Here is a 27,474-nt window from a genome sequence, read left to right on the forward strand (position 1 = left end):
TAAATTACAGACGCCTCTCATCTTTTTAAGTGGTGGAACTTGCACTATTGCTGACTGACTAAATACTTTTTTGCCCCACTGTAGATATATGGATAGATATATCTATGTATATATAGATCTATCTATCTACAGTATTTATCTACAGTATCTATCTATCTATCTATAGAGCTATCTATCTATCTCTATATCTATCTATCTCTACATCTATCTATCTATCTATCTATCTATGTGCAACGTGTGGGTTGGACAAATGTAAGAGAGGAGGATGGACAAGAAATTACATCACAAAACTTTTCTTTTTTTGTTAAATAACGTATATTTAGCTTACAAAACACATACAATCCGCATCAAAAACACATCAAAACCGCATAAAAAACGCATGAGAAACGCATAAAAAACGTGCTGATTTTTGCCTGCGTTTTCTGCCAAGAGGTGCAGATTCTGTGCAGAAAATTCTGCAGGCAAATCCGCAACATGTGCACATACCCTTAATAATACAAGGAATTGCTACCACAACATGAAAACTAAAATTCCCCACAATACACACAGTGTACAAACGTATTCCACCCTAAGGACATAAAAACTTTCTTGAAGACGTGCTGTCAATAGTTAAGCTGAAGTCACGTCTGTCCCTGTGCTGTTCCTGGGAGGGACGGTCTCTCTGTTGTACTTTCACTTTCGAAGATTTCAAGAAGAGACTAGAAGGTAAGCACTCTGTAATTCTGTTGATAAAATGCTCTAATTCTTACAATTTATTTAAAATAACTTTGTCCTAAGACTTCAGAAATATCACTGACATCTAACATATACAAGAACCCCAAGACTGTCCTCCTGACATTACTGCTGCTTCCTCTGTGTGACGAGGAGAGGCCTGCTGAGAAAAACAAAGCTCATGTCTAAAAAGAAATGGGGATAGTTGGGTTCTGATTGGGACTTTCCTGGGAGGATTAGTGAGTCCTGAGAGGATATCCATGGGATTGGTACATTCCCAGGTGGATCGGTGTCCTGAGAGGATATTCATGGGATTGGGACATTCCTGGGTGAATTGAGGTCTTATTGGGACATTCATAGGAGAAATGATGTCATGACTTGGAGGCTTTGGTCCTGAGAAGGATATTCTTGGCATTCGGACATTTCAGAGTGGACTGATGCTGTGATTATTCATGTGGGAACTAAAGTCCTCTTTTGGGACATACCTGCAAGGATTGGGATCCTAATTGAAACACACCTGGCTAGATTGAAATCATATTCAGGACATTCCTGGTGTCTTGATTGGGACAGTCTTTGGAAGACTGGGATATTCATGGTAGGATTGTTGTCCCAATTGGTACATCTATGGGAGGATTGGGGTCCTGATTGGGACATTCTTGGAAGGACTCTCATTTTGATTTGGACTGATAGCTACACAAACATGGGCTTATGTCAGGAGCTGCTTGACATAACCCCTTTTTTTACCACAAGCAACGGGAATTCCTGGTGTCCACATTATATTTGAGTTCACAGAAAAAAACACCTTAAAATGAAATCTTATTAGGTGTGCATTCAAATTCTCATGTGAGGGAAAAGACACAAAAAACGTTTAAAAACAACCAGGCAACTATACGATGACGAGTATCGGAAGGTCTGTTCCTATCGGCATCACTATCAGGCCCTACTTAGGCATGGAGTTTGGCACCCTGATGGAACACAGATTACTCTTCCGCTCATTGAGAACTGGCCCTGTGATCTATATAAGGTCCTGTTCAGATCCTAATTATAAGGTAGAATAAATAGAGAACAAAGGTAAATGTGAAATGATAAGGGACAGATCAAGCAAGACCCCTAACAATTTAAATGATGTAGTCAAGTCACAATAATAGTGGCCAGAGTCATAACCTGCAGTTGGTAAACAGCATTGGTACAGCACCATAATTGTGCGGGCATGTATACATTTGCACCAGTGCATATCAACACTCATGAACACTCGCCGCGTTTTCACTCCAGCATCAGAGGTTCTTCAGGAGTGTATACAATGTTGATTTGCAGTAAATAATATGATCAAAGTACTTTGCTTTCTGTATAGGTTCGGTTGATGCCAATTTCAGAAGAGAAAAGTTCCATCATGAATTAAGGAGCAAGGTAACCCCATGAGTATCATGTGCTCTGGCTGTGAGACATCACCATATATCCAGACCCGTACATAACGCCCACACATAACGCCCACATATGTAGGGGACTCCACCTCTAGTGTGTCACATCAGGGGTTTATTCACTAACCATACCTCTAGATTGGCTGGCTTCCACAATGGAAAATCACACGGCTGGGAGTGATGTAAACAAAATTGCCGTCCATTCCAAACTGTGGGGCAGCAGCAAGGAATACAGTCTCTGCAGCCGTAATTTAGTGCAGCCGGAAGTGACGTCACTAAGATGGCCGTGCGTTCAACTCTGAGATGCAGAAGTAGTATATTAAATAGAGATGTGTGTTCCAGTGTCAAGATATAAGAGTTATATTAACCCCTTACCTACAATGGACGTAATATTCCGTCCATGTGAAAATGGACCTAATTCCCATGGACGGAATATTACGTCATAGCGATCAGTGGCGCCCACGTGGTGAGCGCCGCTGATCGCGGCCGGGTGTCGGCTGATTATCACAGCTGACACCCGGCACAATGTGTCAGGGGTGGTCACGGACCGCCCCCACACGTTAACCCCTTGCACACCGCGATCAAACACGATCGCGTTGTACCGGGGGTTAAAGGGAAGCATCGGCAGGGAGGGGGCTCCCTCCGTGCTTCCCTGAGCCCCCCACCGCAGCGCAATGTGCAGCGCTGCTGCGGGGGTCTCTTTCCCTACAGGTCCCCGGATCCAAGATGGCGACGGGGACCTTTGGGGGCCTGCAGGGAGCTGGCTTCTTCAGTGCCTGCAAAGCGCAGGCATGAGGAAGTCTGCGTCTATGCCTGTGACAGATCGCTGATCTGTCACAGTGATCTGTGATGTGACAGATCAGCGATCTGTCACAGGAGAGTTATGTCCCCCCTGGGACAATGTAATAAAGTTAATAAAAAAAGTGTAAAAATAATTAAAGTAAAAAATCGCTAAATAAATAAAAAAAAAAAAATATTCCCTAATAAATTCATTTTTTGGAAATAAAAAAAAAAACAATAAAAGTACACATATTTGGTATCGCCGCATCCGTAACGACCCGCCCTATAAAACTGTCCCATTAGTTAACCTTTTTAGTGAACCCCTTAAAAAATAAAAATAAAAAACGAAGCAAAAAATAATGATTTATTATCATACCGCCGAACAAAAAGTGAAATAACGCGCGATCAAAAAGACGCATATAAATATCCATGGTACCGCTGAAAACGTCATCTTGTCCCCCAAAAACGAGCCACCATACAGCATCATCAGCAAAAAAATAAAAAAGTTATAGCTCGCAGAATAAAGCAATGCAAAAATAATTATTTTTTATATAAAATTGTTTTCATTGCATTAAAGCGCCAAAACATAAAAAAAGACCTAAATAGATATCGCTGTAACCGTACTGACCCGAAGAATAAAAGCGTTTTATCAATTTTACCGCAGGCGGAACGGTGTAAACGCACCCCCCAAAAGAAATTCATGAAACGCTGTTTTTTGTTCATTCTGCGTCCCAAAAATCAGAATAAAAAGCGATCAAAAGATGTTACGTGCCCGAAAATGGTACCAATAAAAACGTCAACTCGTCCCGCAAAAAATAAGACCTCACATGACTCGGTGGGTCAAAATCTGGAAAAATTATAGCTCTCAATATGTTTTACAATAAAAAGCGTCTTTTAGCTTGTGACAGCTGCCAAAACCCCCCCCCCCCATAAATAGTAAATCAAACCCCCCGTTATCACCCCCTTAGTTAGGGAAAAATAATAAAATTAAAAGAAAATGTATTTATTTCCATTTTCCCATTAGGGTTTGGGCTAGGGTTAGGGTTAGGGTTAGGGCCAGGGCTAGGGTTAGGGTTAGGGCTAGGGTTAGGGCTGAGATTAGGGTTAGGGGTGTGTTGGGGTTAGGGTTGGAGTTATAATTGGGGGGTTTCCACTGTTTGGGCACATCATGTGCTCTCCAAATGCAACATGGCGTCTGATCTCAATTCCAGCCAATTCTGCGTTGAAAAAGTCAAATGGTGCTCCTTCCCTTCCAAGCTCTGCCATGCGCCCAAACAGTGTTTTACCCCCACATCTAGGGTATCAGACTACTCAGGACAAATTGCAAAACAACTTTTGGGGTCCAATTTCACCTGTTACCCATAGGAAAATAAAAAAATGGGAGCGAAAATATCACTTTTGTGAAAAAAATGATTTTTTAATTTTCACACCCAGGCGTTATAAACTTCTGTGAAGCACTTGGGGGTTCAAAGTGCTCACCACACATCTAGATAAGTTCCGTGGGGGGTCTAGTTTCCAAAATGGGGTCACTTGTGGGGAGTTTCAATAGTTTAGGTACATCATGGGCTCTCCAAACGCACATGACACCCGCAGACCATTCCATCAAAGTCTGCATTCCAAAACGTCACTGCTTCCCTTCCGAGCCCCGACGTGTGTCCATACAGTAGTTTTCTCTCACATATGGGGTATCGGCGTACTCAAGACAAATTGGACAACAACTTTTGGGGTCCAATTTCTCCTGTTACCCCTGGGAAAATAAAAAAAAATGGGGACTAAAAGATCATGTTTGTTGAAAAAATACGATTTTTTTATTTTCACACCCGGTCGTTATAAACTTCTGTGAAGCACTGGGGGGTTCAAAGTGCTCACAACACACCTAGATAAGTTCCTTAGGGGGTCTAGTTTCCAAAATGGGGTCACTTGTGGGGGATTTCCACTGTTTAGGTACATCAGGGGCTCTCCAAAAGCAACATGACACCCGCAGACCATTCCATCAAAGTCTGCATTCCAAAACATCACTACTTCCCTTTCGAGCCCCGACGTGTGCCCATACAGTAGTTTTCTCCCACATATGGGGTATCAGCGTACTCAAGACAAATTGGACAACAACTTTTGGGGTCCAATTTCTCCTGGTACCCTTGGGAAATTAAAAAAATTGGTGACTAAAAGATCATGTTTGTGGAAAAAATACGATTTTTTTATTTTCACGCCCGGGCGTTATAAACTTGTTGAAGTGCATCGTGCACGAAACTGCTGTCGTCCGTCTTTTTGCATTTCTCCCGTGCCAACGCCTATGCTTTATTAACATGAAATAAAGTGAATCATTTCAAGAGAACGGTGAGTGCCATCCTGCTGTCTTTCTCTACTACGATAGTCCATGTTTTTTCTTCACATGGATAGAGCACCAGTTCAGCAAGGGTTACAGGTGTCACACTGATAGCGGTTATAAGTGATTTTGCGGGTATTTCTTTCTCAGGGACAGTGCCGGATGTTTCTTTTTTCTTTGACTGACTGTTATAAACTTCTGTGAAGCCCTTGTGGGTTCAAAGTTCTCACCACATATCTAGATAAGTTCCTTGGGGGGTCTAGTTTCCAAAATGGGGTCACTTGTGGGGGGTTTCCACTGTTTAGGTACATCAGGGGCTCTCCAAACGTGACATGGCATCCGATCTAAATTCCAGCCAATTTTGCATTGAAAAAGTCAAACGGCGCTCCTTCCATTCTGAGTTCTGCCATGCGCCGAAACAGTCGTTCCCCCCCCACATATCAGGTATCAGCGTACTAAGGACAAATTGCACAATAACTTTTGCGTCCAATTTCTCCTGTTACCCTTGGTAAAATAAAAAAATTGAACCTGAAGTATTTTTTTTGTGAAAAAAAAGTTAAATGTTCATTTTTGGTTTAAATATTCAAAAAAATTCCTGTGACGCACCTGAAGGGTTAATAAACTTCTTGAATGTGGTTTTGAGCACCTTGAGGGGTGCAGTTTTTAGAATGGTGTCACTTTTGGGTATTTTCTTTCATATAGACCCCTCAAAGTGGCTTCAAATGTGATGTGGTCCCTAAAAATAAAATGGTGTTGCAAAAATGAGAAATCGCTGGTCAACTTTTAACCCTTATAACTTCCTAACAAAAAAAAATTTGGGGTCTAAAATTGTGCTGATGTAAAGTAAACATGTAGGAAATGTTATTTATTACGTTTTTTGTGTGCCGTATCTCTGTGATTTAAAGGCATAAAAATTCAAAGTTGGAAAATTGCAAAATTTTAAAAAATTTGCCAAATTTCCATTTTTTTCACAAATAAACGCAAGTTATTTGAATGAAATTTTACCACTATCATGAAGTACAATATGTCACGAGAAAACATTGTCAGAATCACTGGGATCCATGGAAGCGTTTCAGAGTTATGACCTCATAACGGGACAGTGGTCAGAATTGTAAAAATTGGCCCGGGAGTTAACGTGCAAACCACCCTTGGTAGTGAAGGGGTTAATATTCTATAGAAGTAGTCTGGCCACTATTATTGTGACTAGACTACTGACTAGATGACCTAAATTGTCAGGGGTCTTGATCTTTCCCCTATCATTTCACATTTACCTTTTTGCTCTATTTATTCTACTTTATGATTAGGATCTAAACAGACCACAGGCAGGACCAGGCCTCGTTGAGCAGGAGCACCACTCGCGTTCCATCAGGGTGCCAAACTCCGAGGCTAGGTGGGGCCAGATAGGGATGCCAATATGGACAGACCTTACCTACTTGCTAGGTTGTTTTTAAACATTTTTTTTAGTGTCTATTCTCTCACATGAGGATTTTAATGCATACCTAATAACATTTAATGTTATGGTATATTTTTCTGTGAACTCTGACTTATATACCAGTTATCTTTCATAATCTAGGAGTTTGTCCACATTATATTGTTAAAACTCAAATAATTTATTTTAGCTTTGTGTAGAAGGACCTTCCTATGTAATTTAAGTCTTAAATGTGACAATCTAGGATGGATTGGGGTACTAATTAACCCCTTCACCCTGCAGCCCTTTTTCGTTTCTGCTTTTCTGTTTTTCACGTGCCTTCTTCAGAACCTTAACTTTTTTATTTTTCCGTGAATACGGCCAAGTGAGGGCTTGTTTTTTGCTGGACGAGTTGTACTTTTGAACAACACCATTGGTTTGACCATGTTATGTACTTGGAAACGGGAATAAAAGTCCAAGTGCGGTGAAATTGCAAAAAAAGTGCAATTCCATAACTGTTTTAAGATTTTTTTTTTTATTGTTACCATGTTCACCAAATGCCAAAACTGACCTGCCATTATGATTCTCCAAATCATTACACGTTCATAGACATGAAACATGTATAGGTTCTTTTTTATTTAAATGGTGAAAAAAAATCCAAAGTTTGTTAAAAAAAAAAAAAAAAAAATTGCGCCATTTTCCGATACCTGTAGCATCTCCATTTTTTGTGATCTTGGGTTGGATGAGGGCTTATGTTTTGCGCACCTAGCTGGCATTTTTAATGATACCATTTTGATGTAGGTCCGATCTTTTGATCGCCCGTTATTGCATTTTAATGCAATGTTGTTGCGACCAAAAAAACGTAATTCTGTCATTTTGACTTTTTTTTTGCTACGCCGTTTACCAATTGGATTCATTCTTTTTATAGATTGGGCGATTCTGAACACGGCGATACCAAATGAGTGCATTTTTAATTTTTTTTTAAATTCTTTCTGTCATGATCCAAGCCGTGGTTTGGTCATGTAGGAGTTAAACTTCCTCTGCCTCATTTTGGGTTCTGGGTTATTATTTCAGCCTGCTGTGACCTGCAGAGCTTGTCAGTGTTTGTTCATGCTTCCAGGCTAGAGCCACAGACCCATTTACCCTAGTGATCCTTCTGTCTCAGACTTCGTTACAGTGTATGATCCGGCTTGAATCTGAACCCCGCTTCCTGTTTTTCTGTCTTTGATACTACGTTTCTTTCTTGCCTCTTGACTCTCTGGCTGACTCCCTTCTCCATCTCACGTTTTGGATACCGCGTTCTCGTCTAGGTGCTGACTTTTGGCTTGTCTCTGACCTCTTGTATTGCTGTGACTTCTGAGACTTCACTGTTCTGTGTGTTGTTGCCTGTCTGACTACTCTACCGTCTCTTTGTAGTAACCTGCATGTCTGCACTGCGGTGCTATACGGTGAGTGCAACTCCTTTTCCCTTACCAGCGCCCCCTGGTGGAGGCTGCATGCTACTGCTCCGCAGTTGCAATACAGTTTCCTTTTGAATGTGGCAAAAGGAGGGTGATTTGAACTTTTTTTATTTTTTAATATTTTTAAAAACTTTTTTTTTTTTTTTGCATGGTTCAAAAGGAGACTAGAAGCTGTGATAACCCGATTGCCTCTGCTACACACAGGCAATGATCAAATCGCCTGTGTATAGCAGAAATGCTCACTTGCTACGAGCGCTGACCGCTGGGCGCAATGACAACCATAGAGGTCTGCTGGATACCTCTGGTAATGCTGATCCATTGGTGACCCGCAATCATGTGACAGGCTCACCGATGGGCGGGATTCCAGTGAGATCACATTAAATGCCTCTGTCAGCGATTGACAGCGGCATTTAACATGTTAACAGTCATGGGTGGATCGCGATTCCACCCGCAGCTGTTAGGGGCACATGTCAGCTGTTCAAAACAGCTGAAATGTGCCGGGAAAGATGTGTGTTCAGCGCCAGAGGCCACATCAAAGCGAGGGACACAACATGCGGTGCATGTTGTGAAGGGTTTAAATAATTAAGTTGGCCAAGACTGGTAGGGTTTAAACACATGTAATAATTAAATAAAAGGTTACCAGTATAATGTAAATTGTCCCTAAGACCTATAAACTATTGACTGGGCCAAGAGTTCATGTGTGTGGGTTATTCAAGAAAGATGACTGTCAACAAAACAAGTGTTCAGCCAACGTAGGCACCTTCATTGACCAATATTGGTCGTGCTTGACTGCTGTTTGTCTTGTTTCAATCCCTACACCAATGTGTTTGGCAATAGTTTTAAATTGATGGTCTTATGTCTATCTTCAACCTTAACCTCTTTCTCCCCAAGGGTGGTTTGCAGGTTAATGACTGGACCAATTTTTACAATTTTGACCACTGTCCTTTTATGAGGTAATAACTCTGGAAAGCTTCAAGGGATCCTGGCGATTCTGAGGGTATTTTTTATGACATATTGTACTTTACGTTAGTGATAAAATTTCTTTGATATGACTTCTGTTTATTTATAAAAAAAAAACGGAAATATGGCGAAAATGTTGAAAATTTTGCAATTTTCAAACTTTGAATTTTTATGCCCTTAAAACAGAGAAATATGTCACAGAAATAGTTATTTCCCACATGTCTAATTTACATAGGCACAATTTTGGAAACAAAATTTTTTTTTTGGTTAAGAAGTAATAAGGGTTAAAAGTTGACCAGCGATTTCTCATTTTTTCAACAAAATTTACAAAGCCATCTTTTTTAGGGACCACCTCACATTTGAAGTCACTTTGAAGGGTCTATATGGCAGAAAATATCCAAAAGTGACACCAATCTAAAAACTGCACCCCTCAAGCTGATCAAAACCACATTCAAGAAGTTTATTAACCCTTCAGGTGCTTCACAGGGACTAAAGCAACATGGAAGGAAAAAATGAACATTTAACTTTTTAGTCACAAAAATGATCTTTTAGCAACAATTTTTTTATTTTCACAAGGGTAAAAGGAGAAAATGGACTGAAAAAGTTGTTGTGAAATTTCTCCTGAGTTTGCCGAAATGCCATATGTGGGGGAAAACCACTGTTTGGGCGCATGGCAGGGCTCGGAAGTGAAGGAGCGCCGTTTGACTTTTTTCAAATCAAAATTGGCTGGAATTGAGATCGGTCGCCATGTCGCGTTTGGAGAACCCCTGATGTGCCTAAACCCCGCACAAGTGACCCCATTTTGGAAAATGTGAATATGGTGCTTTGTGTTAAGTACTTTATTTGTAACTGTGTGTGTATGTGTGTGGGGGGGTAGTGATTGGTGTGACGACTCCTGGAGTGGACCCACTGGGTGGTGGTACCAACCCACTTTGGGCGAGTTGACGTAGTGAGGACCACCCCCTATCCATGGAGTGTCAGGGGCAAGCCCAAGGAGATAAGGGACCACCAGGGCCGGTTTTAGGCAAAGTGGGGCCATAGGCAAAGTTTAAGATGAGGCCCAAATGCTAACATATTGTACATCACACAGAAGCATTTCGATTGTAGTTACATGCGCTGAGTTCAGGCCGCTAAATGAGTGTGATCGACAATATTAAAGTCGTTCAACACTTGTTTCCCGGCCTCTGTCCACCGTCTAAGAAAGAGTGATGGGGACAGAAAAATCACTAATGGATCAATCTGTCCCCATACAGTATCATGTTATCAGCTGCATATCTGCAGTTTACACCCCATACAGTTGTGGCCAAAAGTATTGACACCCCTGCAATTCTGTCAGATAATGCTCAGTTTCTTCCTGAAAATGATTGCAAACACAAATTCTTTGGTATTATTATCTTCATTTAATTTGTCTTAAATGAAAAAACACAAAAAAAAATTGTCCTAAAGCCAAATTGGATATAATTCCACACCAAACAAAAAAGAGGGTGGACAAAAGTATTGGCACTGTTCGAAAAATCATGTGATGCTTTTCTAATTTGTGTAATTAACAGCACCTGTAACTTACCTGTGGCACCTAACAGGTGTTGGCAATAACTAAATCACACTTGCAGCCAGTTGACATGGATTAAAGTTGACTCAACCTCTGTCCTGTGTCCTTGTGTGCACCACATTGAGCATAGAGAAAAGAAAGAAGACCAAAGAACTGTCTGAGGACTTGAGAAACCAAATTGTGAGGAAGCATGAGCAATCTCAAGGCTACAAGTTCATCTCCAAAGACCTGAATGTTCCTGTGTCTACCGTGCGCAGTGTCATCAAGAAGTTTAAAGCCCATGGCACTGTGGCTAGCCTCCCTAGATGTGGACGGAAAAGAAAAATTGACAAGAGATTTCAACGCAAGATTGTGCGGATATTGGATAAAGAACCTCGACTAACATCCAAACAAGTTCAAGCTGCCCTGCAGTCCGAGGGTACAACAGTGTCAATCCGTATAAATCCATCGGCGTCTGAATGAAAAGGGACTGTATGGTAGGAGACCCAGGAAGACCCCACTTCTTACCCTGAGACATAAAAAAGCCAGGATGGAGTTTGCCAAAACTTACCTGAAAAAGCCTAAAACATTTTGGAAGAATGTTCTCTGGTCAGATGAGACAAAAGTAGAGCTTTTTGGGCAAAGGCATCAACATAGAGTTTACAGGAGAAAAAAAGAGGCATTCAAAGAAAAGAACACGGTCCCTACAGTCAAACATGGCGTAGGTTCCCTGATGTTTTGGGGTTGCTTTGCTGCCTCTGGCACTGGACTGCTTGACCGTGTGCATGGCATAATGAAGTCTGAAGACTACCAACAAATTTTGCAGCATAATGTAGGGCCCATTGTGAGAAAGCTGGGTCTCCCTCAGAGGTCATGGGTCTTACAGCAGGACAATGACCCAAAGCACACTTCAAAAAGCACTAGAAAATGGTTTGAGAGAAAGCACTGGAGACTTCTAAGGTGGCCAGCAATGAGTCCAGACCTGAATCCCTTAGAACACCTGTGGAGAGATCTAAAAATGGCAGTTTAGAGAAGGCACCCTTCAAATATCAGGGACCTGGAGCAGTTTGCCAAAGAAGAATGGTCTAAAATTCCAGCAGAGCATTGTAAGAAACTCATTGATGGTTACCGGAAGCGGTTGGTCGCAGTTATTTTGGCTAAAGGTTGTGCAACCAAGTATTAGGCTGAGGGTGCCAATACTTTTGTCTGGCCCATTTTTGGAGTTTTGTATGAAATGATCAATGTTTTGCTTTTTGCTTCATTCTCTTTTGTGTTTTTCTTTTAAGACAAATTAAATGAAGATAATAATACCAAAGAATTTGTGTTTGCAATCATTTTCAGGAAGAAACTGAGTATTATCTGACAGAATTGCAGGGGTGTCAATACTTTTGGCCACAACTGTAGTCCTCCATATAATATAATGTGCCCCATAGTCCTCCATATATTAAAATACACTCCTCAGTCCTCCATATAGTATAATACACTCCTCATAGTGCTCCATATAGTATAATACACAGCCAGTCATCCATGTAGTACAATTCACTTCCCATAGTATAATGCACCCCATAGTTCTTCACATAGTATAATGTATTCCCCATAGTCCTTGATTCAGTATAATGCAGCCCACATATAGTATAATGCAGCCACCCCATAGAGCATAAAGCAACCACCCCACAGAATATAATGTAACCCCCCCCATAGAATATAATGCAGCCCCTCCATAGAATATATGACAGCCCCCTCATAGAGTATAATGCAGCCCTCTGTTGTGAATTCACTTTCTGGCCTACCTCTGGTTACTACTGAAGGTAGTGGAGCTGGTCATATTGACAGAGGGGTTGCGAGTTCTCTTTCTGGGCTCCCTCTGGTTGTTACTGGAGGTAATGGAGCTGATCTGATTAACAGAGGTTTGCCACCTGATAATGAGGAGGACGATTGGAGATCTGGGGTTTCAGACTGGATTTAAGACAGCTGACTCCCTCTATCCCTGCTGGTGATTCTTTCCTGCCTCCTGAGGTCTTAGTTTCCAGCTCAGTCCCTGCATGCTCAGCTAAGTGTTCTATTGCTATTGTTCACATTTGATCTGGTTTTGTCTATTTCAGTTTTGTGTGGGTCAGCCAGCTCCGGCTGGGGCTGTGCTGAATCACCATCCATATGTTACTGCTTGTGCCAGTTTGTTTTTGTCCCTTATTAGATTGGGTTCTTTTTGCTCTGCTTTCAGAATATACCAGAGTGCTGATATAGAGGGCGAAGTCGTGCGACTTCAGTATTTTTCTATCAGACGTGTTGGACTTTTTTGCAGGGTTTCTTGCGTGATTGCAGACAGTGTCTTTCCTTTCCTGTCCTGTCTAGTCAGTGTAGGCCCCATCGTTTGCTCAGTCTATTTTCCTACCTGCGTTTGTGTTTTCATCTTGTCTCACCAACAATATATGTTTGGGGGCTATCTATTCCTTTGGGGTCTACTCTGGGGCAGTTTAGATTTCCCCTTTCTTGCTTTAGGCATATTTAGCTCTCTGGCTGTGCCGAGGCGTCTAGGATCATCGTAGGCACGCTCCACGGCTACTGCTAGTTGTGTGGTTAGGATCAAGGGTCTGCAATCCGCTTAATTACCAACCTCTCTGGTTTTCTGTGGCTTGCTTGGTCTTGCTCTCCTCCTCGGTGACCCAATCATAACAGCCCCCATAGAATATCATGCAGCCCCTTATAAAGTATAATATAGCCCCTCCATAGAATACAATGTAGCCCTCCTCATATAGTATAATGCAGCCCTAATAGAATATAATGAAGCCCCCCATACAATATAATCTAGCCCCCCCATAGAATACAATGTAGCCTCCTCATATAGTATAATGTAGCTCCCTCATATAGTATGATGCAAGAACCCCCCCATAGAATATAATAAATATAATACAGACCCCCATTGAATATAATGTAGCCCCGAATAGAATAGAATACAGCCCACCACCCCATAGAATATAATGTAGCCTCCCCATATTATATAACACAGCCTCCCCCATAGAATATAACACAGCCACATAGTATATAGCACAGCCCACATAGTATATAGCACAGCCGCATAGTGTATAACACAGCCCACATGGTATATAGCAAAGCACCACATGGTAGATAGCACAGCACCATGGTATATAGCACAGCCCTACATGGTATACAGCACAGCTCCACATGGTATACAGCACAGCCCCCCTCCCCCAGCACAGCACCATGATATACATAACAACCCCACATGGTATACAGCACAGCCCCCCAGCACCATGGTATACAGCAAAGCCCCCCAGCACAGCACCATGGTATACAGCACCATGGTATAGAGCCCCCCTCCCCCCCAGCACAGCACTATGGTATACAGCCCCCCTCCCCCCAGCACAGCACAGCACCATGGTATACAGCCCCCCCAGCACAGCACAGAACCATGGCATACAGCCCCCCTCCCCCCAGCACAGCACGGCACCATGGTATACAGCCCCCCCAACACAGCACCATGGTATACAGCACCACGGTATACAGCCCCCCTCCCCCACAGCACAGCACCATGGTATACATCCCCCTCAGCAAAGCACCATGGTATACAGCCCCCCAGCCCAGCACCATGGTATACAGCCCGCCCAGCCCAGCACAGCACCATGGTACTGTATACAGCTCCTCCCAGCACAGCACAGCGGTATACAGCCCCCTCCAGCACAGCACTATGGCACAGTACTCACTGTTGCATAAAAAAACAAAAAACACTCCTCACCTTCTCCTCGTGCCTGCGCTGCTCCTGTCTCCTGCTCTGCCTGGTACACAGTGAGTGCGCAATGACGTCATCGTGCACCCGCCGTGTCAGAGGCAGAGCGGGGAATGATGGGAGAGGGAGCGTCAGCTGACGCTCTCTCCTCCATCATTGCTGTGAACTCTACTGGCATCTATGATGCTGGTACAGTTCAATGCGGCAGAGGGGGAATCAGTGCTGGGGGCAGGCGGCCCACCTGCCTCACAGGGGCCCCATAGCAGCTGCGTGATGTGCCGCTAGCTGGGGGCCCCTGGGGGAGTGGGGGCCCTAGGCAGCTGCCTGGTCTGCCTGCCCCAAACGCCAGCCCTGGGTAACACGACTGCTGGAATCAGGTTGCCGGCACACAGGATATCTGCAGGATGCAACTGGAAGTGTGAAAAGCGTGGACACAGGGGCACGCAGGGTATATGACAGTACAGGGCGAGTGTATGGAATCACGGAGGATACAGGACAATACAGGGCGTGTACACGGGAGTGCGCTAGATACTGGATAGTGCAAGGCAAGTACATGGGAGCACGTATGGCGTGCAGTGACAAGCACGCCCGGGTGCAGCAAAGTAGGGCGCGTGCAAAGGACCACGCCAGAGTGCAGGGTCAGACAGAGTGCATGCAGAGAAGCACGCCTGAGTGCAAGGCTAGGCAGAAGGTGTGCCAAGAAGCCCGTCAGAGCATAGAGCAGAACGTGTGCCAAGTGTCACGACAGAACACAGTGCTAGAACAGAGCGTGTGCTGTAAGCACACTAGAGCACAGAGCAGAGTACAAGAACGAAGCACAGGGCAGGGTACAGGAACAGAGCACAAGGCAGGGTACAGGAACAGAGCACAAGGCAGAGGACCCGAATACTGCGCACAGCCGAGCTAGGACCAAACAGACCAGGCCAGGAAGCACAACAATAATCAGGCACCTCCAATAGGAAGAGGTAGCCTGATATAGGGCAATAGCACAGGGACTTCCGGGTCAGATTCTCCAGGACTATAGAGATGACGTGGCTGCAGTCAGAGCCAAGGAGGAGCGCGCATGCACACTAACAACGTTGTGCAGCCATGGGAATAGGTGCGAGAGGTGTGCACAGGACGGGACCCCCGGAGCGGCCGCGGCATCGGAAGTGGTGATGTCGGGCACAGAGTCCCGGCCCCAGGTGAGCGTGGCGTGACAGGCGGAGTGAAAATTGGTGCAAACTATTCTGAAAAGAAAAAGCTAAAAGCAAAAAGGAACCAGGGAGGAAAAAATATCTGTGAAAAGAAAAGTGTAAACAGCAGGCACGTGCTCTAAGTAAACTGCGTCACTTATCAAAGTTTTGCGGCTGCTGGATTTGCGCACGGAGGTGGTGAAAATAAAAGTGTCTAAAACAGCAGGCACGAGCTCCGATAAGTGAACTGTTTCACTTATCAAAGTTCGGCTGCTGCTGGATGTGTGCACAGGGAGGCGCATGGGGGGGGTGCTGTCTCTTAAAGCGGCAGCTTGTCTCTATGTTCAATAGCAACGCCACCCCCTTACACTCTTACGGAATTTTAATGCGGTCGCAGTGTCACATTAAGGCTATGTGCACACGTATGCAGAACATTTCTGCATAAAAACCGGATTCCTTCCCAGAAACCGCGCGGTTTTTATGCGTTTTTTTCCGCGTGGTTCCAGACACATAGAACTAGCAAGAAATGTGGAAAAATCCGCGAAATTAATGAGCATGCTGCGTTTTTTACCGCAAAGCGTTTTTTCGTGCATCAATATGCACAAAAAGTGCAAAATGCATAGAAATGAATGGGAAGCTTATTTTAAGCGGATTTTTTGGCAAATCCGCGCAACAAAATGCAAAAAAACGCTACGTGTGAACACAGCCTAAAGGGCATGACTTACCATTCCATTTATGGGAATTAAGTCCCTGGTCACATGGACGGAATAGTACGTCGGATGGCACAGAGGGGATAAAAACTGTGAAACCATGTATTACTTTATATTTTGACAGCATTAAAATCTACTAATTTGTTTCTACATTGTAGATTGAAGTTTGAAGAAATCTTTAACCTGTGGAGAACAGAAGCCATGGAGCAAAATTGTTTTAGAGTCATCAGCGATGGTCAGTAAGGTCACTTTGTTCACACCAGTAATAAAAGTTGAAGACATATGGATATGTACATCATGAGCGCGCAGCAGTTGCTGACACTTCCATTATGAACAGTGATCGAGAAATTGCTCAGTTTCAGTTGTCTTCTAAGCCATCCTCGCTTTGGTGGAGTTTAGCCTCATTACATTGAGTATCCATGTTGAGGAACATACATTTAGTAGCCATCAGACACATGGTTTTGTGGGTAAAACTGACACTCCTGGCATAAATGCTTATTGGCCACTTCAAGTGGCTGAATCATCGATTGTAAGTGGCTGATGCATTATGGATCCCCATCCGTAAAGGGGTTGTCCCATGAATAAAAGTTTATTTTATTCACTAGACTTTGGAATGAAAATAAGTTGCGCATATTATGACAATTCCCACTATATCATTGTGCACATATTAGACAGATATCATTTGCTTCCTGAAGGGATATAGAACCATTGACATTTCTAGGAATAGTATACACAGGTTGGGTGGATTTTATTTTATATTATCCACAATTTGATCTGAACGTGAAATGATAGGATCATAGTGGAAAGACTGCGAAAATAGTAAGATGGATATGTAAATATATATTTTTAATTCAACTAAAAGGTAATTTTTAACTTAGATAGTCCACTTCAGTCAGTGAATGAGTTAATTTATTGTATTTGAGCTATTGCAGTACCGAGGTCCCCACTCCGCTTAGGTACATCGAAGTTAACTGTATGACTTAGAGCAGCTTCTTTCTCAATATTTATCTTGTCTCCTAAATTTACTACCTTGGCTTCAAGCTTTAGGAACTATGGTAGCCATAATATATGAGTATGCCAAAAGTGAGAAGAGTCATTGACAACATGTGATTCTCTTATTTAGATGACATTAAGCATTTTCGCCAGCGACTGTTACAGCATGAAATGTCCACCCTGAGGATTCTGTATGAACACTTCAGGTATGACCTGGAATACATAGTGGAGATTTTGGAGACTCGGGATCTCCTCAGTGAACTGAGGTCCAGATATGTGCCCATGATGAGGGTAAGAAGAAAGTCTTTCATATAAGTAAAATGAGTCTGTAATTTTTTTCCAAAACTATTAAATGCACTAAGGAATAATCTGGTTAAATTTTCAGAACAATTCATAACTAGTCTTCAAGACCTTAAACCTAAATAAACCTCTTCCTTGACCTTCTAGTTAATTATGACTAATTAATAAAATAAAAGACCTGTACAACAATGGATTTTTACATGGGTAATTATGTCCAAGAAGATGTATGGTGTATATATGGGATATGATGGTGCCAAATATTAGTCTAGGTAGAGGAAAGGTCTTCTCCAAGAATATGGTTTTCACTATTTACATCTGATCAGAGCAGTACAAGGTGAATGAGATAGAGAAAACTAAGTCATTTGGTCCTTTAGTATCTGTATAACCATACATAGATAATTCAACCAGAAGCCCATCGAGTGGTGTTTTTGGAGGTCTTTGACTTGAGTAACCTAGAAAAATTAAATTTCTGTAGACAGTGGCTTATACTGGATAAATGATTCAGAAAAAGGATGATGGAGAAAAAGTTGGGTAGGAAGCTATCTTCATAGTAGCTGTGAGGTTGACTCATTGTGGGCATTAGCCGCTTTTGCCCGCACTATAACCCCTGCATCTTAGGAATTGTGAAAAAATTTTCCTAATAATAAATATATTTATTTTCAGGATTACCTTCTAGTAGAGAAAGAATTAGGATCCTCTGCATTTTCAGGAGTTTTAATTCGTGATATTTTGGACATGGGGCGAGATGCTGTGCTAGCGCTGTGGGAAAGTCTTTTTGTCTTACAGAATAATTGCCAACATCCTAATCTAATAGGAGTAATGACTGAAATTACTGAAAGAGGTAATTATGTTATATTTTAGATGCATATGAGCTATAAAAAATTTGTTTCAGAAAATACCCTTTAATTTTGCCACTGTCTTAAAAATATAACCATATTGATGCATCTTTAAGTACTCATTATGCAGATATTACTTCTGTGCCTTTAATTATGTATTTTTGAACCCCAGTAACTCTGGATATTTATGGGTTGGGACAATTGGCTGAAATGGTTTCAGATAAATGGTTACCTGCTTGTTTCTTTTATTCTAGGCGATAAGTTAGTGCCACAGATCATTCTGGATGAAAATGGACACCAGTTATATGAACTAAGTGGTAAATTAGACAAAATAGGAATTCAGTACAGACAATTGTTAAACTTTTTGTACTATTTTTAAGGATCTTTCCCACAATTTACTTGTTTCACCTATTTACAGTATAGGAAATACCTTTCTAGTTGATTGGGGCACCACAGTTAAAATCAGGTCTCCCAAGTCCCTTGTTGAATCTTCAACATCTATGGGACTGACTAAAAAAGTTGAGTGCCAAGACTTTGACCAACCAGGTTACCTCACTCCATATAAATCACATGCCCTAATAGGAAATATAAAACACAGATGAGAGAACTCCTTTAAATTCACTAACAACTTTTCTTGAAAAAGGGATCTAGACTTAATTACTTGTTCTCACATAAATAGAAGTAATCACATTTTCAGAATATTAATGTCACATTTTTCTTCTTTACTTTACGTATATGGCATTAAAATTCCTGACTGTCACACTAAACATGTCCATAGGCAATGAAGCCCGACAAAAGCCCAAAAGAGTTTTCTTTTGGTTAGTATACTGAGGAAAAAAAGGTGAGAAATAGCCTAAAAGGATAGCATCTAACAGAGGCCTGTGGAAAAACTTCAGCCAATACTGGGCTTCTTTTCTCTTTGCAGAGAGAAAGGGAGAAAACAATGCTGCACAGAGGTGCACTTTTAATCCCCAAATGTACGTCTACGTATAGAAATTCTCCAGCTGTTCACATGCCTCTCCCTCATAGTAGGTTGCTTAGGTAACTTTCTTCCGTGTAGATTGCAGAGGTATCTGCCTCTCCTACCTTGTAGGTTTCAGAGGTAACTTTCTTCCTTGTAGATTGCAGAGGTATCTATCTCTCTTACCTTGTAGGTTGCAGAGGTAACTTTCTTCCTTGTAGATTGCAGAGGTATCTGCCTCTCCTACCTTGTAGGTTGCAGAGGTAACTTTCTTCCTTGTAGATTGCAGAGGTATCTGCCTCTCCTACCTTGTAGGTTGCAGAGGTAACTTTCTTCTTCGTAGATTACAGAGGTATCTGCCTCTCCTACCGTGTAGGTTGTAGAGGTACCTTTCTTCATTGTAGGTTGTAGAGGTATCTTCTCTTACCTTTTAGGTTGCAGAGGTAACTTTCTTCATTGTAGGTTGTAGAGGTATCTTGTTCTCCTACCTTGAAGGTTGCAGTGGTAACTTTCTTCTTTCTAGATTGCAGAGGTATCTACCTTTCCTACCTTGTAAGTTACAGAGGTTAAGATCTTTCTGCAGGTTAAAGTATGAGGGTGAATACTGTATATATAATCTCTACTTCAAATTCATAGTCAGTGAGGTCACTGAGCTTCCTTGGGTAATGTCTGGACTGCAATATATCTTTAGGCTTAGAGAAGGAGAGAGAATGTAGCTGCACAGGGGTGCACTTTGCATTCCCAGCTGAAAGTCTTTGTCCATAAATTCTTCAACGAGACTACCTGGCTCTCCTTCCATGTAAGGTGCATAGGTAAAAATCTTAATATTTTCTGCAGTATTAAGTATGTGGGTCCAGACTGTAGCTATGATCTAGGCTCCACATTTATATATGGATTAGTTCCTAATGTAATCAGGCATATTTGTGTCTGTTTATCTCAATTTATTTTCATTTGATAAAGCTTTGTCATTTTTTAGGTTGATTATGTTCATTATCCTTTTTTGCAGATATCCATGAAACTCATAAAAAACATCTTCTAGAAAGTACACAAAATTTAGAAGAACACAGAGCACTGGGACTTGCACAACAGAGACAAAGCGGTAGCATTTCCACTTGCTACCTGGATCTAATTGTTGTCTCTACTCAGCAGTTCAGGAATCGCACTCAACATGAGATAATAGAAACTGGGGGAAGACATGAGCATTATTTGAGAAAAGCACAAAGCACTTTAGAGCGTATCTCACCCAACAGGCTGTTCCGTTGGTGTCACCGTTCCGAGTGTACACCACATGCAGTCATGGTGAGTGGCGTACCTGGAGTTGGAAAGACCACACTAATGCAAAAGTTTGTGTTTGACTGGGTGACCAAGAAACATTATCAAAGATTTTCATTTATTTTCTTCTTTAAATTCCGGGAATTAAACAGATATGATGGGATCAGTTTGGAAAACATGATCCTCGACCAATATCCTCATCTACAGAATCAATGTCAAAACATCTTACAGGATCCAGAAAAACTGCTCTTCATCTTTGATGGTCTAGATGAAAGTGTTCACAACATTGATTTTCGATCACAACATTTATGCTCCAATACAAAAATTGAGGAGAGACTTGATGTCATTGTGGTTAGCTTGGTGAGACAAAGTCTTCTCAAGGGGTCTTCAATATTGTTAACTAGTCGACCAACCAAACTGGGTTCTGTTGATATTGGTGTTTTCCAAAGGTTTTCTGAAATCATGGGATTCTTCCCCAATGAAAGGGAGGCATACTTTGAACAATTTTTTAAAGACAAGGAATTATCTAATAAGGTTTTACAATATGTGAGACAGAATGACACATTGTACACTTTCTGCTACATCCCATCATACTGCTGGATCATCTGTACAGTATTATCTGTGTGGTTTACAACACAAATGAAGGATGGTGATCAAAATGCACTGCCACCCAAAACAGTGACGCAACTCTTTGTGTCTTACGTGGCCAACATTCTCACGAATCACACCCCAGATATTGAACGTCCCAATGAGCTCATGATTTCCATTGGGAAGCTAGCACAACATGGAGTCATGAATCACATTCTTTCTTTTGATATCAAGGACTTTGAAACATTTCAAGTGGACATTACATCAAAATTACTTTCCAGTTTTATAATAGAAAGTCATACAAACACTTACTCCTTCCTACATCTCACCATACAGGAGTTCTTCTCAGCTTTACTCCATTTCTTGAACTTTTCCAAGAATGACATGGAATTGACACTTAATAGAATCAAATCATTTGAAGATGGCAGGTGTGAAATGTTCATTCGATTTCTCTGTGGCCTCTCTGATGGTACCACTAGATCTCTTCTGAGGTCTTACCTAGGCAGCACGATTTCTAGTTCTGAGCATGTCATTAGTTGGGTCAAGCACGAAATTGAAACAAAATGGAAGCCGGAAACAGATCCTTCTGAGAAAATGAATCTACTGACTTATCTTTTTGAGTCCCGGAATAAACATCTTATTTGTAGCATCATAGGATCTCATGGACAGCTGGACTTTTCTGAATTCCATCTTACACCTGTGGACTGCACCGTCTTGGCTTATATCCTTGAATGCTGTAAAGAAACTGAATTCTTTAATATAGATAGATGCTTCATTCAAAGTGAGGGCTTGGAGAGGATCAGAGGAATTCTGCACACAGTTCAAAAACTCAGGTAGGAAATCAAATTTACAGTATATACTCGAGTATAAGCCGACTCGAGCATAAGCCGAGGCATCTAAATTTGCCATGAAAAACTGGGTAAGCTTATTGACTTGAGTATAAGCCGGGTATGCATTATCCCCCTCATCCCACTCCTGGTATATATGGCTCCCCCGCCCCTGTCATTGTATGCATGGCTCCCCGTCATTGTATGCATGGCTTCCCCATCCCTGTCATTGTATGCATGGCTCCCCCGTCCCTGTCCTGGTATGCATGGCTTCTTATCCCCTATCCTTGTATGTATGTCTCTTTATCCCCTATCCTCGTATGCATGATTCCTGTTAAAAAAAAAACCATCCTATTTACCTGACTGCGCACCCTTTCTTGCACTGAACCTTGTTCCAGCGCCAGCAGCTCTTCTGGCCAAGCGATCACATGGCCCGCTCATTAAGTTAATGAATATGCACTCCACGCCTATGGGAGTGGAGAGGCGTGCATATTCAATAGATACAAATTGACTACCTTAATGAGCGAGGCCATGTGATCGCTCGGCTGGAAGAACTGGCGCCGGAAATAATGAGATGCAGTGCCAGCGACGGCGCACAGGTAGGTGAGTAGGACGTGTGCTGGAAGCCGGTGGCTGCAGCTGGCACTGTGCGCTATTACAGTAGCGGCACAGGCTTTAGCCACAGCCGCCGACTCCTGCCTATGTGACCCACTGCTCCGCCGCTCCCCCTCCCCCACCGGCCCTCTGGAACAATTGACTCGTGTATAAGCTGAGGGGGGCATTTTCAGCACAAAAAAAGTGCTTAAAAACTTGGCTTATACACGAGTATATATGGTACTTCTAAAGTTCATAAACAAAAAAAACACTACATCAGACAGCAAATTGTATATTTTGGGTATAATTGTATTAACCAATCTGTTAATTTACCATTTTGTTGGTTTAGGCTTTCAAACAATGACTTGAAAGACAATGATATGCTGTCATTTCACAAGATCCTAGTTCGAGACGACTGCAGGGTACAAAAATTGAGGTAAGAACCTAAATTCTCAAAAGTTTTTGCTAATTTTTTTCCAAAGAGCTGGACCTAGAAGTCTTTGCAGAAGCCACAGATAGTATCATCTAGAGTCGAGATAATGTATAATGTGCAATTTCTTTATTCTTTTCACAGTTTGAGGAATAATTCATTCACATCAGAATCATGTTCTTCATTAGCATCTGCATTACTTGACAACAAGAGTGTGACAGATCTAGATCTGTCCAGGAACAATCTGGCTGGTCCAGATTTCTCCAATTTGATGACTGCTCTCTCTAACGAAGAATGCATTATATCACATTTGTCGTGAGTAATCTTTCTAAGTTTGTTATGTTTGTTGATCTTTTAAGTTGCCTCTAAAGGGCTGTTCACATCTTGATCTTATCACTGGACCTTTTGTAATCCACCAATCAGGTATTGAAAAGTATCCCATGGTGGTGCCATACCATTTAAACATCAAGCATATCTGAACTATGCCTTTGCTTGAGCATCTTTACTACAGAAACAATTTCAGCACAAAAAAGCAGCTTACAGGAATTTCCATAAAAATGGACTTTCGAGGTCACAGTGGTCAAAAGTAAGATAATTTCGGGGAAAAGGATAGGTGATATAAACCACTAGAATGGCGTATAAAATCGCCCTTACATAACTTTGATAGGCCTGCTAGTCTAAGATGGTGAGGGTAACATCTCACATGGTGTACAGCAAGTCTTGTCAAACTCTGAGGCTTTCTTCATCAAGTTGTTGGGGAGATGCAGCTAGGGAGGTAGGTTTCCTATAAATGATCAGCTATTCTGTTTATTGATATAATTGACTTATTCTGTCCTTTTTTCATCTTAAACTGGGTTAAGGAGGCTAAAAATATAGAGAGATATATTGAATTTAGAATGAACTTCCACTAAAAGGTGTGAAGGTTAGATATATTCTTGATCCGTCTAGTGAAGTCAAGGATATTTATTATTCAGTTTGGTGATGCCCCAGAAAAAATCAATTTTTACAATATCCATGGTATGCTGTCTGAATGGTGCCTCAAATCCTTATTTAAAAATATAAGGTATACTCTATATCAGAGGTCCCCAACCTTTAAGACCTTGAGAGCCATATTCAGCTATGAAAGAGGGTCATGAGCCACATCCAGCTTCTGCCCCACTCACAGTAGTGACAACCAGACCCCTTATTAATGGTATAATGACATACAAAACTTTTCCACTGAAATCACACCAAAGCAGTATGTCAAGCTCCAGGGTTTCCTATCTTACCCCCATACAGATCTTCTCTTCTGTGCAGGATACACACAAAAGTCAACATCTAGAGATCTATTCTTCATAGCAGTTTGCCACACACACACACACACACACACACACACAGCCGCCAGCCATACATCACGGGCCCACAAACCATATGTGACTCTCATGCTACAGGTAGAGGAACCATTCTCTATATGCTGTTAGGTCCCTTAAAGGGAATCTTTCATGTCCTTTTTATGCTTTAAGCTGCCACCAGTGTGTTGTTAGTGATGCAATGTGGATGCACATTCAGCTGGAATGGTTTACGGCGCAGCTCCGCCAGCTCTCTGCTCTGCACCGCAATACACACAACCGGCCGCCAATTAGAGGCCAGTAAGCATGTCTGTCACATATGGTGCAGGGCAATGATGTCATGTGCCGTCCATGGCTGGCTGGCCGAAATCAGCTACCGGCTTGTGCACTGGCTATAGAAGCGGATGCCAATCATCATGAGAGTGGAGCAAAGTAAAAAGAATAATTATTATATTTTTTGTGTTGGAAAAGAGCAGCAGAACAAAGGACATTATATCAGGAAGGGGACCAGGATGGGGGAAATCATACCAGGAAGGGGCACAGGATGGGGGACAATATTACTGGAAAGGGCCCAGGATGAGTGACATTATTCCAGTAAGGATCCAAGAATATTGGACATTATACCAGGAAGGGGGACACTATTACTAGAAGGGGACCATGATAGGAGACATACCAAGAAGGGGCCCAGGATGGGGGCATAATTACTGGAAGGGGCCCAGGATGAGGATCATTATAGCTGGGAGGGGTCCAAGATGGGGGACATTATACCAGGAAGGGGCCAAGGAAGGGGGACATTATTTCTGAAAAGTTAGGATGGAGACATTTATCATTGGAAGGCACCCGAGATGATGGACATTGTACCAGTAAAGGGCCCCAATGGGGGATATTATTATAGGATGGGTTGAAGATGAGGAACATTATACCATGAAGGTGCCTAGGATGGAGGACATTATTACATGGGTGGTCATTCGCATTTATAGTATCTAGAACACTACAAGGGCCCTTACATCTGACCAATGTGCAGCTGGGGCACAGGCCCATACCACTGCTTACAAGTCACTAGATTCTCTTTAATAAAAACATCCCTGGTGTCCGAGGGGTGGTGAAGAAGGCTAATACTTTACGATCTTTTCATTTGACCATCCGGAACTTTTATATTTCTCCTCAGGCTCCAACAAATAAAGCTGACTGATGAATATGCTCCACTTCTGACTTCACTACACCAAAACTTCAATCTCACACATTTAGATCTGAGCCATAATTACCTTACTGATGTCAGTGCTGAAATTATCCAAGACTTTATACTAAAATCAGTAAACCTGATGGAGATTAGGTAAGTCCCACCCAGGTGACTTGTATGAATCATCTACTCAGCCCGGACTCCAAGGAATATGTGTACATCACGTCTTTTATACGCCAGCATACCTACCAAGTTCCCTTTAAGGGCTCTTGACTTACATGGGTTGAGCAAATACTCATTGAATCCCACTTCCTAACACCTCTTTTGTAAAGGGCCTCTGGTGTCCCCTTGAATTGTAATGCTAACAGATGTTATTATTAAAGGGGTTGTCTAGGATTTTACATTGATGGACTATCGTTAGGATAGGTCATCAATATCTGTTTGCGCTGTTTCTGGTGCTATCAACTGTAGAATGACCATGGACATCTACTGCACATCCACCCCCTATTTGAATCAATAAGGACCAGGCCAATCAACCTTACAATTGACGGAGCTGTAAATCTCCACAGCTGAGCACTTTCGACCCCTGGAAGTGATTGGGGGGGGGGGGGGGGTGCTGCATTTTAGTTGTGCCCTGAATCTTTTTGATTCTGTTAATTACTTTTTTTTTATTACAGGATTGAGGTAAATGAATTATCCAAGGAAACAGAAAAATGTTTAAAACAACTAGAAGAACCTAGGCCAGATCTACGTATCTATGTATAAAATATAACAAGAAGATGGAGGCATCTGATAATGAGATTGCTGTTACTAAAAGACATTCTTCAAGGAGTTGTCCAAGATGAAAGTTGTTTTCCACTACCTAGGTCATCAATATCAGACACAAACTGATCTGATCCTGAAAGAAAAGATGATCAATATGCTAATAGTGTCCATTACAAATCCAACTGACCCTAAAAGATAGGGAGAAAAAAAGGGGAACAGGCGTCACACACAATCTAAGTGTAGTACAAACTGTTTCTAAATTGCACGTTATAATAGTCGCACTCACCAGAAACAGGCAAAATGAGGCATAGAAAGGATTCCGTAGGAATCCTGAGGAGGTGGTCTGCAGCTCAACCAGCTGGGCTCACGGCAGGCTTCAAACAACCATGGGGAAAGCAATCAATAGACAAAGAAACACCCAGTTGTCGGGGCTTCCATCACAATATACGATATATATTTTTTAAAAACCTGAAGAACACTCCGGGATATTGGAATCGAAACGTGCTGTTTTATCCTTTAACTCCTAAATAAATGATTATTTTTGATATCCACGAGAATCTTGTGACGGAAGCGCCGACAACTATCTGAGTGTTTGTCTATTAATAGTGTCCATTGTTTCATGAATATGTCTATTGCTCATACTATGTGCCTGACTGTTCATAGTTCTATGCTGTACAAGTCTTATCTTGTTTCATATTATTCCCCTTAAGAATGTAAGAATTGTTTTTTTTTTCTACTATACATTTATAGGTCACATTCTAAGGGACCCACGGTTACATTAGTTATAATTTGATAATGGGGGGGGGTTGGGTTGTGTTGTGTATAAGAGGTATGTCTCAAATCTGTATGTGCCTTGTCTCAATTTTGTAAGTCAAAACTAATCTGATTTAAAAAAAAAAATAGTGTCCGTTGTTATTTCAGAGCTCTAAGACTTCTGGCTGCTTATGTATTCATTTGCACATTTTGGAGCAAAAACTGAACGGAAACTCTCCAAGTTCTCCTCCAAATATCAAAACTCCTCAGAAACTCCACTTTGTTTCAGCTCTGAAAACTCAGCAAGAAGACTTTGTGTGATCCTAGCCTTGGAATTTTTTTTTTGCCGAAGTAAATAATCATTTCAAGATTTTCAGAATGTGAAATCAATCCATCAATAAACATAACTTGATAATTTAATAAAAA

General features: G+C 41.8%; 1 protein-coding gene across 3 annotated transcripts; it reads left to right on the plus strand.

The window, feature by feature from the left end:
- Positions 1-674: 674 nt before the first annotated feature.
- Positions 675-27,474, plus strand: LOC141082915 (NACHT, LRR and PYD domains-containing protein 3-like). 3 transcript variants are annotated; one of them, XM_073566967.1, is made up of 11 exons: positions 675-705; positions 2,063-2,118; positions 16,380-16,456; positions 17,345-17,505; positions 18,178-18,355; positions 18,605-18,667; positions 20,318-22,004; positions 22,942-23,028; positions 23,167-23,337; positions 25,519-25,683; positions 26,208-27,474. In XM_073566967.1, exons 3-11 carry the CDS (start codon positions 16,423-16,425, stop codon positions 26,293-26,295), a joined length of 2,634 nt encoding a protein of 877 aa, XP_073423068.1. In that variant the 5' UTR covers positions 675-705; positions 2,063-2,118; positions 16,380-16,422; the 3' UTR covers positions 26,296-27,474. The 3 variants fall into 3 exon arrangements, with proteins under 3 accessions (XP_073423068.1, XP_073423071.1, XP_073423069.1); XM_073566968.1 differs by lacking the exons at positions 675-705; positions 2,063-2,118 and adding exons at positions 7,756-7,821; positions 8,060-8,091; XM_073566970.1 differs by lacking the exon at positions 25,519-25,683.

Source organism: Dendrobates tinctorius, unplaced genomic scaffold (assembly GCF_039654945.1).
Source record: "Dendrobates tinctorius isolate UK_male_01 unplaced genomic scaffold, ASM3965494v1 ptg000019l, whole genome shotgun sequence".
Taxonomy (NCBI): domain Eukaryota; kingdom Metazoa; phylum Chordata; class Amphibia; order Anura; family Dendrobatidae; genus Dendrobates; species Dendrobates tinctorius.

Excerpts from the sequence above, each read along its gene's own strand:
- LOC141082915 (XM_073566967.1), top strand. The coding sequence starts at position 16,423 with ATGGAGCAAAATTGTTTTAGAGTCATCAGCGATG. Across the intron at positions 17,506-18,177 it reads GATATGTGCCCATGATGAGG|GATTACCTTCTAGTAGAGAA; the intron begins GTAAGAAGAAAG and ends ATTTATTTTCAG. Across the intron at positions 23,338-25,518 it reads TGCATTATATCACATTTGTC|GCTCCAACAAATAAAGCTGA; the intron begins GTGAGTAATCTT and ends ATTTCTCCTCAG.